We start from the raw sequence: 12,728 nt of genomic DNA, 5'->3' as shown, positions 1-12,728 counted from the left end.
ACCTTTCTGAACCTGCAAGACTGAATGTCAAAACTCAGCTGGCCCTGGGAATCTCAGATCAGGCTGGAGGTCCATGTACACCTCACAGGCAGGAGGCACAGTTACTAAGAGGTGTATTCGGGGGCCAGACTGCCTGAGTTTGAATCTTGGTTCTCCTACTTACTAGCTGTGTGACCTTGAGCAGGTTGCTCACCCTCTCTGTGATTCATTTGCTAAAAAGGAGATGATAATAGTACCTATGAAGATTACTAAGTTAGTATATGTAATTCCCTCAGCACAGGCCTGCCTCATAATGACTGCTGAAGAGGGTCAGTTAGTATTATTGTGTGTAGCTATTATTATTGTTTGTTATTTTTAAACACGTAGTATAGCGACTGACACACAATAAATGCTTGTTATATAATCAGATGCAGCACTACCTTCCATAGCACCACAGACAGAGCGATCCCCTGGCTTTTGCTCGAATGCATTTATTGATACGAGATTGTTGTTTAACAAGATCACCCATATCATTATTCACTGGCTTTGTTAGAAAAATCCCCCGTGTAATAAGTGCTGTGTTTAATGTCTAAAAATATTGAGCACGTCTTTGGTGCCAAGCCCTTGACGGACATTCTTACTCGATCATTCTTCCATGCTCCTGTGAAGTAGCTTTGCCTGCTGATGGTTTACAGACCTGAATACGGAGGCTCAGAGGGTTCACACACTCAGCCCAGGGTCTCCTGGCCGCTTGGGAGCAAAGTGGGGTTTCGATCCAGTCATATCTGGATCCAGGCCCCTCCTGTGTCATTCACTCTGCCTTCAGGCTTTGAGGAAATGAAGCAGAAAAGCCCATTTCCCTTTACTGGGGAGTCAGAATGGTCTCTGCTGCACCTCTCTGGATGCTATTGCTACTGAAAATATGTTCATTGCCTAATCACGCTCGTTTTCTAGAGACCTTCCAGGTAGCTAATCAATTTAGAAAAAGAACTACAAGAGCCTAGTTCTAAATTTGATTTTAATATAGCATTTATTAATTCAGCCATTCGTTTGCCTTCAAAAGAAAGACATTTACCAGCATGCTTATAGTATATAGCCATTACAACTAATTTTCCAAGTTACAATCAACATTCATCATAATTACCAGCATTTTGCATAAATATTACAGCAGCAGTGCTATGCATGGGCCCGTATCATTAACACCAGACTAAATTTACATATGAAATTAGATACAATGTGCTATAGGTAATTGATGTTTCATTTCTGACACAGAAGTAATTTCAAGTAAATGAAACTGCTCGTAGTTTGTGCCTTACTCATTCTCTGCAAACTAGCTCTGAACGACTTCGTTAGGTGAACTGGAAGCGTTGACTTCCATAGTAGAGCGACACTAAGGCTGTGCTGGACTCATCTTGTAGGTTAAGTGCAGTAAATGCTAATGCACACGTTATCATGGGGTGATTGTAAGCTATCATCAGTGGGGCCCTGGTGCCTATGACACTCTCACGTGTCTCCTCTGTTCCCTCCTCCCCTCCCCCCCATACCTGCTGCTGCCACATTCGAGGTAAAGCCCATTGCCCTGGCCTTGATGCCTGCAGTCTTTTTAGCCCACACCTCCTACTGAGCCACCGCCAGCTTCTACGCTTCTCTTGTCCCTGGTATGTCTTGGTTAAGGTATGTAAGGGGACATGAAGTTCCTGGCCCAGATTCTTCATTTCACCAGCATTCAATCTGCATGAGACCCTCGTACCTGTGAGCAGACACTTGGTTGTCCTGGTGCCTCTGCCCCTGCGGCCACTGACTGAGTGACATCTCGGAGGGCTGTGCCTTTCTCCTTTCACCCTGACCTCACAAAGCTCCTGTTTCCAGGCAGCTGGCGGTGAATGAATGAACTTCACCTCCCAAACATGGCAGGTTGTATTGAAATATAATTCTACTAAGTTTCATGTCTCCTGATCTTGCCTCCTCCTTTTCATCTCCGGTGACCCCAACTGTAGTTCGGGCTTGTATCAGCTCCTGTCCGGACTCAGAAGAAATGGTTGCTAGAGCAGACCCCCATATCCACAACTTTTGCTTCCCTTGGGTTCAGTTACCCATGGTTGACCACAGTCCAAAATTATTAAATAAAAATTTCCAGAAATAAACTATTTTTTAATTTCATAAAAAATTAATTAAATACATTTCATAAACAAAATTAAATACAAATAATTTAATGTACATACTTTGAAAAGGGATTTCCTTGTAAAATTGTCAGGCTGGTGAATATAGCGTTCTGTTATATTTCATTTCTTTCTTGTCTCCCCCACTTTCTGAGCCTTCGAAGGCAGGATTTTGACTTTATCAGCTTTGTATTTCAAAGGCCTACCAGAGTTATAGACCCATAGCAGATGCCCTAAAGGTTAGTTAAATTGTTTGTCCTCTGGGATTGTTGTCATGTAATTTGGGAAATGTACTTTTCTTGTACAAACAGATCTATAATATTAGACAGCAAGCTAAATGTGTGCTATAATTTGCACTTCTTTTAAAAGATAAGGATAGTTTTGTGACAATATAATGATGGGAAGAATAAATTCTTGGGCTTTTTTTTCAGTGTGTGTGCTTAAAAACTATCAAGAAGTACTGGGGGGAAGTTTATAGCAATAAATGCCAATATGAAAAAGGAAGACATATCTCAAATAAATAATGTAACTGTACACTTCAAGGAGGCAGCAAAAGGATAAAGATCAGAGCAGAAATAAATGAAATAGACAATAGAAAAAAAATAGATGAAACTGATTTTTATTTTATATTTTGAAAAGATAGACAAAATTGACAAACCCTTAGCTAGACTAAGAGAAAAAAAAGATTAAAGACTTGCCCGGCCAGTGTGGCTCAATGGTTGAGCATCGGCCCATGAATCAAGAGGTCACCAGTTTGATTCCAGGTCAGGGCATATTCTGGAATTGTGGGCTCCATCCCCAGTCGGGGGCGTGCAGGAGGCAGCTGATGGATGTTTCTTTCTCATCGATGTTTCTAGCTCTCTATCCCTCTCCCTTTCTCTCCCCATGAGATCAATAAAAACATATTTAAAAACAAGATAGAGCCAAAACCGGTTTGGCTCAGTGGATAGAGCGTCGGCCTGCAGACTGAAGGGTCCCAGGTTCGATTCTGGTCAGGGGCATGTACCTGGGTTGCGGGCACATCCCCAGTAGGGGATGTGCAGGAGGCAGCTGATCGATGTTTCTCTCTCATCGATGTTTCTAGCTCTCTATCTCTCTCCCTTCCTCTCTGTACAAAAATCAATAAAATATATTTTTAAAAAAATAAAAACAAGATAGAATACTCAAATAAATAAATAAATCAGAAATTAAAGAGGAGACATTACAACTAATGCTGCAGAAATAAAAAGAATTTTATAAGAGACTACTAAAAACAACTCTATGCCAACAGACTAAAGAACTTAGAAAAATTAGGTAAATTTCTAGAGACATACAATGTACCAAGACTAAATTATGTAAGAAAAAAGGAAGTCTGCACAGACCTATAACTGGGCATTGAATCAGTAATCCAAAACCCCCAACAAAGAAAAGCCCAGGACCAGATGGCTGCACTGGTGATTTCTGACAAACATTTAAAGAATTAATCAACCTCTTTCAAAAAATTGATGAGTAAGGAATACTTCCAAATTCATTTATGAGGCCAGCATTACCCTGACACTAAAGCCAGACAAAGACATCACAAGAAAAGAAGACACAGGCCACTATGCCTGAAAATATAGATGCAAAATCCTCAACCAAATATGAGCAACTCAAACAATAGCACATTCAAAGGACCATGTACCAGGACCAAGTATGATTAATCCCTGGGATGGAAGGATGGTTCAACATATGACAATTAATAGATGTAACATACCACGTTAACAGAGTAAAGGATAAAAACCACCTGATCATGCCAATAGACGCAGATAAAGCCATTGACAAAGTTCAACACACATCCATGATAAAAACTCACCACAAACTAGGAATAGAAGGAAATTATCTCAACATAATAAAGACCATATATAAAAAGCCTACAGCTCACATCATGCTGAATTATAACAAACTGAACGCTTTCCCTCTGAGATTAGGAGCAAGACAAGGATAGCCACGCTTGCCACTTCTTTACAACATAGTGCTGGAAGTCCTAGCCAGAGACATTAGTGAGGAAAAAGAAATCGGATGACATGATCTTATATGCAGAAAATCATAGAGTCTACTGAAGAACTGCTAGAACTAGTAAACAAATTCAGGGAAGCTGCAAACAAAATCAACACACAAAAAGCAGTTGAACTTCTGTAACAAAGAACTATCCAAAAGGAAATTACAATAGCACCAAAAAAATAGAATAAAATACTTAGATATAAATGTAACTAAGGAGATGAAAGATTTGTATATCAAACACTATAAAACACTGATGAAAGAAATTAAAGAAGACACAAACAAATGGAGAGTTAGTGGACTAAAAGGTTTAATATTGGTAAAATGTCCATACTATCTAAAGCTATCTGAATATTAATGCAATGCCTATCAAAATTCCAATGGTGTTTTTTATAAAACACCATTCTATAATTCAAATGGAGCCACAAAAGACCAGAAACATCCAAGGAAATCCTGAATAAGAGAACAAAGTTGGAGGCATCACACTTCCTGATTTTAAAATATATTACAAAGCTATAGTAATGAAAACAGTATGGTACTGGCATAAAGACAGACACATAGATCAATGGAACAGAATAGGAGTGCAGAAATATACCCTTGCATATACAGTCAACTGATCTTTGACAAGGCTGCCAACAATACACAATGGGGAAAGGAAAAGGATAGTTTCTTTAACAAATCATGTTAGAAAAAATGGATACACACACCCAAAATAATAAAATTGGATCCTGACTTTATACTATGCATAATTATTATTTAAAATAGATTAAGACCTGAAACCATAAAATTCTAAGAAGTAAAGTTGGGGGAAAACTTCATGACATTGGTTTATGGATAGGACACCAAAAGCACAGGCAACAACAACAAAAAATAAATAAATTGAATTACATCAAACTAAAATGGCTTCTGTATAGCAAAGGCACAACAAAGTGAAAAGGGATCCTATAGAATAGGAAAAAATATTTATAAACCATATATATGATAAGGGGTTATCTCCAAAATATATAAGAAACTCCTATAACTCAATATAAAAAAAATTCTAGTAACTCAATTTTAAAAATAAGCTGAGGACTTGAACACTTATTTCTCTGAAGAATATATACAAATGGCCAACAGGTATATTAAAAATATCCAGCATCACTAATCACCAGGGAAATTCAAATAAAAACCACAATAATGTATCACCTCACATGTATTAGGATGAAAAAACTGAAAGGTGAGGTGTTGAGGAGGACATGGAGGATTTGGAAAATTTGCACACTGTTAATAGGAATGCAAAATGGTGTAGCCACTATGGAGATAGTATGAAGGTTCTTCAAAATAATTACAAACAGAACTGCCATATGATTCAACAATCCCACTTCTGAATATTTATCCGAAAGAATTGCAACCAGGATCTCTACAGGCATAAAAAGTTTCAGTCAAGCAAGACCACTAAGCTCTGGAGATCTGCTGGACAACATTGTACTCATAGTCAACAGTAATGTTTACACTTAAATATTTGTTAAGAGGGTGGATCTCATGTTGAACATTCTTACCATAATAATAAAAAAAAGAATAAAAGGGGGTGGGTGAGTGGGAAGAGATCAACCAAAGAACTTGTATGCATATATTCATAACCCATGGACACAGACAACAGGGTAGTGGAGGCCTGGGGTCGGGGGGAGGAGTGGGTCATAAGGGGCCAATGGAAGAACAAAGAGGAATATGTAATATTATCAACAATTGATAAAAAGATGAAAAAAATCCACTGAATAAAAGGCTCAAGACAAAAAATTAAAAATAAAGCTCAAGATTTCCAACTAAGAAGATTAAATCCCTTTCAGTGTCTGAAGTCAAGTCACAATAAAGAAAAAGTCTAAGACTTACCTCAAAACTCACAGCTCCATTGTGGTCTGTGTCAAACGCATTGAACAGAAAATGTGCATACGTTGTAGAGTCTGAAATGTTGAAAAGGGAATATTATTAAGTCAGCGTTTCAATATCCTACGTAAGACTTGTATAACATGCCGAAGTCCTAGTCCAAGTCAGGAACATCAGTTGCCCGCCTCCTTTTAGTAGAGGACTGTAATTTGAAATTCACAGGAGTGAGCTACCTACATAGAGGCCATGGAGGGCAGACACCTCTGTAACTTTCTGGCTAGAAATGATCTGAACACTTGGGTGTCTTGGATGACATTACTGGCTCCGGGAGGAGTCATTAGTACCATAGGTGGGTGGGAGGATTAAGTGAGACCCATCTGGAAATAGCTTAGTGCTTGGCAGGGGTAATCTCTAGAAGTAAAAGAATAAAAATACTACGAATGAGACACAGACAAATTGCTATTATTAGTGTCGTTCCTCAATTTTATAATTTAGTTAAGCTACTGAGACTCAGAGAGGTTGAGAAACTTGTCCAAAGTCACACAGTCAATAAGGAGTAGAGTGGCACATAACTCGGATCTTTCTCACTAAAAATCCAGGCTAGCCCATAGCCAGTAAATTTGAGCCAGCAGTGACTTGGCAAGTGTCTGTCCCCTTGTTGGAAGGGGGTTGTGTGGCTTTAAAAGTTCCTGGTGGCAAGCAGCAGGGAGCCCCTGCCCTGGCTGGGTTCTGGGTGGGATTTGGGGTTCTGAATCAGTTTTGGAAGGCTCTCTGTCCCCAATGTCTCATCATGCTGCCTAATGACACTAAAGTACTCTGAAATCCACCCCTTCCCCTTCATAGGTTTTTTTTTCCCTGTAACCCTTCCTTCCTCTTCTGTTTCTCCTTTGTCTCCCTAATCTCTGAGTTTTGTGCTTTTCTATTTTAAAAGTACATACTTTTTCTTACTGTTTTCTTTTCTTAGTGCACAGTTTTCATTTTTAAGTGCTTGTGTGCTTGACTCTTGATCAAATCTACTTGATTATTTTAAATGTTTCATCTCATGGGTTTTAGCCTTTTACCTTAACCTTTTTTTTTTATATTAACAAAACTTGTAACCTTTTAGCTCATTGGCTCTAGCCTTTATCTTCCGTTAAAAATCCATTTCTGCTTTAGAACTTTTAACCTTTATTTTTATTGGGATTTTAACAAAACTTCTATTCACCTTTTACTTTATGAATTGCTTTTCAAAGGTTGTCAAAAACACTAAGTCATAGTAGCTGGAATAGGTAATTGTTCTCCCCAAATAAGGGAGGTCAGAGGTCATGCAAACTTCCTTCCCTGCTCTCAAGTGCCTGTGGCTACTTATGGATTATTGTTCCTGAATGCTTTACCCCAGTGGTTAACGATATTGAAGGCCATATACTTCATGAGGTAGATTGTACATTCAGGTTCTCAAAATGACGGTAGAATTTTCTTTCATCTCTGAGCTTTAAATATGATATAAGGAATTGCTTATTTTTAAACGTATGAATTATTAACACTGTTTTCAATGAACTAAACAGCTACTACAATTGGGTCTGAATAATATATAAAGGCACCGTATGTAGAGTGGATGTCCATCAGGTATGGGTGGGTTGCAGGAAGAAATCTTTGAATATGGGACCAGGGGTTAATTGCAACCAACTCAGTGAAATTGTTGGGACGTTCTGGTACAGAGTTATCGAGAATTGGCAGCCTATTTTATTTGCAAAGTTGTTTTGCTCTCAACAGTACTCTTACACAGAGTTCTGGAACGATTTAGTGCCCGATGGAGATATGAGATGACAAGTCGTATATTTTCAAGGAGAAAAAAGAGATTTTGCATATTTTATAATGAGCTTTATTAAGCAGGTCTCTTGTTACCCTATTTATACAACCAGAGTGAATGCTTTTACCTTAGCAAGTGGAGTTCACCATGAATAATGGCTCAGAACAAACAGTGCTGAGAATTTTTTAAATTTAACAAACATGGACATAAATAATTACCATTCTTCTCAAATGCTCTAGCTTTCAAGTTTGACATGTGGGACATACACTCTAAAGGTCTGCCCTAACATGGTACAGAGGACTTCTTGTTCTTCTAAATGTACCTTTGCAATTCTCTGGGAAGTGAAGCAGTTTAACAGCCTAGGCAGTCTGTGCAGAGAGCAGCTGTTAATAGTGTAGTCAAGTCAGACTGCCTGAACTTGAATCTCAGCTAAAACAATAGTAACTGCGTGACCTTGGACAAGTTGTTTCATCTCTCTGTGACTCAGTTTCCGGTAAAACTGTAACAATACTTCATAGAGTCATTACGAAAAGATTAGATGAAATACTATATGCAAAGTACTTAGAACAGTCCTAGGTATATATTAAATGTTCAATAAATATTAGGTATTCTTCTTTCATAGACAAGACACTTTTATTTCAGCTACCTTAAAGACATGTGATCAATTATTTTTACAAATGTAATATATTTTCACATGAAAAGCTTCCTATTTTTTTGTAAACTCTGTTGTATGTTTAAGTGACTGGCTTTCTAATTAGATAGAACCTCATGCTCGATGGACTAGTAGATTTGTGTCTGGAAAGGCATTGCCGATTCAGGTGGACTTTGGACCACTGGCTGGCCTTTGGAGACACTGCAAGCTTTTAAGGAAGGGGAGTGATGCTACTTGCTTTGACTGGGCAAGGGGAAGGAGCCGAGGCACTGAAGGATCTGGCTGGGCATAGAGGTGGGTGAAGAAAAGGAAAACTTCCCACAAAAGTCCTATGGTCTGGTTCCATCTGACTGCATTCTTCTTGGAGAGTAGTAAATATTTGCCAAAAGGATGAATAAGTAGAATCTTAAATTCTAGATTTCAATACAGTTCAAGGCTCAAAAGATATTGGTAATCTCTGTTCTCCCCATATCACCAGATAGTTCACATTTCCTTACATATAACATAAACAGCTACTGAATTTGATATGCCAAGATTGCCTCAGTTTTTTATAATTTTACTTGGGAAGTTGAAATCTTACAGGTGAGGGAAACTGTATGGGTTCTTAGGATAGAAGGGGATCTTGGATATCACTTAACTATGTATGTATGTTTAACGAAGGTGAACGATAAGTGCAGGTGCTGTCAGTGGCTTAGCTAAGGTCACCTCGTTAGTTAATGGTAGAGTCAGTAATAAAATCAAGACATCTCCATACCAACTCTTAGAAATAAAGATTATTGGAGCAGAAAGAAAACCGAGGATACTTTGTTCCACATTTTATAGATATTACACAAATGTTGTCCCCCATTTCACAGAGAAACAACCAGAGAAATAAACCGCTTGAGTAACACACCTTGGTCTTGGTATAGTCTAGCCACAAACTCAGGACTCTTGACTTAGTCCAGTGACCTTAACCCAATTATTTCCAGACCACAATGATGATACATACCAATAGCCCTTTCATTGATACACATTCATTTCGGAATATTAGATTATCATGTTTTAGATCTGAGTGTTGAAACCAATCTAGTTTCTTTCTTTCTTCCCACCACAAATCCCTACTCCCTACCTGAACTGAAGCACAATGTATGGAATCGGCTTTTGAATATAGAGCATTTGAATATAGAGTTCATGGCACCATTGCTATGGTAAGGCAGGTTCATATACATAAATAGTAGTTTCTGTTCAACAAGCCCTTTATAAATCACTCTGAAAATTCTTACAAATATCATCCTAGATATCCAGTGATGGAGTTACTTGAAAAATTAAAAGAAAAATATTTATGTCCATCAAACCCATCTAAGTGCCTCAAGTGCCTTAAATACAGTGGCTGATCGATAAATGTTTGTTGACTTAGAATTTTTTTAATGGTAGCTCATTCATACATTCCTTCAATAGCTGTTTATTGGCTGCCCAGTATAGTCAAAGTAAGTGCAAAATTCTTACAATGTAAGCAGGAGTAGCCCAGGAAATGGCAATTTTTATGATCTTTAAAAATGCTTAGTAAGCTAAAGCTTCCACTGTATGTGAAGTTGAAAAAGTAATGATCTAGGTAAAGGCATCAATATACAACGCCCACTCGGCTTGTTTTATAGCAGGCAGACTTTATCCCTTGCAAATAAGAAGCTTCTGTTGAATCTAGCTGTGCTGACATCCAGAACACCAAACGAGCTGTGCGCGGTAAACCGCCTTGCTAAGCAACAGAGAAAACGAAGAGCCTGACACAATACAAATTGCAGGAGGTGCTGTAGATGAGACAAGGCATCTTCCTGGCGGAAATGGTGAGACATTGTGATTGATGGAGCCATCATTGTTACTGCTCATAATGAGATACACCTGTTGCTTTCAGATCAGCAACTTAAGTAAATGGATTCACAGGAGAGTGAAGATGGCCATAGTATGAATTTTCCTGCCACTGGAGATGCTGTTCTTCCTTAGGACTTTTTCCCTTTTGTAGGAGTGCTGCAAGACCCCATTTGCATGCATGATAGCAATTTTTTAAATGGCAAGTCATTATTCTTGAAAATATTTCATTCCCTTTATTTATGCCTGGTACTTTTAGATTTATGCATTCAATATGCATGAATAAGCAAATAATTTTTAAGAGTACAAAAGTAATTTTTCTCCAAATCCCTTTGGATTTTGTAACAAGAATCCTTTGCAAAGAACTGTGCTTAAGTGAATGTTCTTTAATGCCAAATTTTTATTTTTCAAGTGAAGATTAATTTTTAATGTGGAACTGTATATAATTTGTATCATGTAACAACTTTCATTGGAGATAATAAAAAGTAAAGATTTCCATTTGTGCTAGGTGCTTTGATATTATTGCCTATCAATATGTTGGCAGACACTTAAATATATAGTAAGTATGATTTTTCTTTAAAAATTCCATGGCTTTTAATAATCTAGAAATACAAGAGTTAATCAAATAATATTCCAAATTCTTTATTAATGCTGACACTGGACCCATTACAATCTGGCAGTGGTCTCCATAACCAATCAGTACCTGTTTGTGGGCCCCTTAGTAATGAGATGGGGAATGGAGTTGTCTCACAGAGCATATTTAAATCCTATAATAATAGGCCACACTGTGTTTTCTTAGAATTGAATTCTAATTAACTTCTCTTAAAAGGCCATCTTAAATGAAAATTTCTATTTTGACAATCCATGTACAAAATCACTTTCAACCAACTGAAATTGCTAACACCAACTGTATTGAAATCCAGAAGAGAATCTAATTTTTGTAGGAAATAACTAATACTTAGGTGCTGTAAACTTTCACAATGCCTATTATAGCAATGACTCCATTGTACTGCTATAGCCACCAGGCGAGGTGATGTCGAGGTGATGTCGCTCAGTCATTCGCCCATTCACTCATGTAGGCGGGGAGTGCTTATGCAGTTCTGCTACCTGTCAGCCACTGTTCCACAACCTGGGGGTACCGCAGTGAACAAAACAGACAAAACCCCCTGCTCCCCTGGAGGTGACATTCCAGTGAGGAAAGAGACAATAAACCATAAAAAAAGAGGTTAAATAGTATATACCATTAGGTGCTCTTGAGTGCTTAAATCAGGGAATGGGGAAGGGGAATGTTTAAGGGGTTGCAGTTTAAGGGAGGGTGGCATTTGAATAAAAACAAAGGTGGTGAGGCATTGAATGGATATTTGAGAGAAGAGAGTTCCAGGCAGAAGGAACAGTAAGTTCAAAGGCCCCAGGAGCAGCAATATGATGGCCACGTTGGGGGAACGAAGGGTAAGGAGGCCAGTGTAACTGAAACTTAGTGAGTCCACAGGGAGAATGGTGAAGGATGAGTCAGAGAGGGAGCAGGAGACTAGTAAGCTCAACCTGTAGGTCCTATGTCGGTTGTGGCCTCTGCTCTGATGGGACAAAGATAGAGCAGACTGGTGACATGATCTGGCAGGATCACTCATTTTGTGTTGAGAATTGATCATGATAGGTAAGCAGGGAGGATAGTCAGAATCAGGGAGATGGTTTTAGAGACTATTGAGTTATTTTGGCATGAGATGATAGGGAATTCTTTTCAGTGGACAGCAGTAAAAAAAAGTTATTGAAAAGGAAATGGATGAACCTCTCTGTACCTTAGTTTCTGCATTTATTAAAAAGGGAGGATCATTTCTAGGGTTGTTGGAAGGTGAAGGGTAATGCATGACAGGGTCCGACACATGCCAGATGCCTGAAAAATGGTGCTTATATCAGCCCAGATTCAATTTGTCTGGATGGCCTCATTTTCATATCCCCCCCCTTTCCTTCAGCTGCTCGAATTGTCCTACCTTGTGCTCCCACAATAGTATTATTTAGCTCTCTATCCTCACACACTTAATTTGGACATGGCCCACCTACTACAGTAGACTAGAACATTCTTTGGGGGCAGGTACCCCATCCCATTACTTTTACATTACCAGCACCTAACACATGAGCTGGGCATCCTGATGGGCGATTGAAGGACAAACAGAAATGTCTAGTGGCCTTCATTCATCTCTAACACATATGCATTATATTTTGCACTCCTGTTTTCTTTCCAATTAAAATAATATCTAGCGTGGTATTCATTTTTCTCAGATGGGGGGTGGTGGTCATAGTGGAGTTACCTAAAAATAGAAAAACTGCAGAAAGGACCCTAGGCGAGGCTCCAAAGAAATCTAGTTTCTAACCCAGATTTGCCACTTAATGGATGTGTGGCCCCCAGCAAGCCATTTAATTTCTCTAAGCC

At 38.6% G+C, this 12,728-nt stretch overlaps 1 protein-coding gene across 3 annotated transcripts in view; it reads right to left on the bottom strand.

Annotated features, from left to right (window-relative positions):
• KCNIP4 (potassium voltage-gated channel interacting protein 4) overlaps positions 1-12,728 on the bottom strand; it is a 971,293-nt gene that overhangs the window by 18,468 nt on the left and 940,097 nt on the right. For all 3 annotated transcript variants that reach the window (XM_059674466.1, XM_059674482.1, XM_059674473.1), the window contains one exon: positions 6,024-6,094. In XM_059674466.1, the coding sequence (XP_059530449.1) occupies positions 6,024-6,094 (71 nt within the window). The remainder of the gene's footprint in view (positions 1-6,023; positions 6,095-12,728) is intronic.

Source organism: Myotis daubentonii, chromosome 1 (genome assembly GCF_963259705.1).
Source record: "Myotis daubentonii chromosome 1, mMyoDau2.1, whole genome shotgun sequence".
In the NCBI taxonomy this organism is placed as follows: Eukaryota; Metazoa; Chordata; class Mammalia; order Chiroptera; family Vespertilionidae; genus Myotis; species Myotis daubentonii.
The sequence above is the reverse complement of the archived record's forward strand: the minus strand, read 5'-3'. Positions and strand labels throughout refer to the sequence as shown.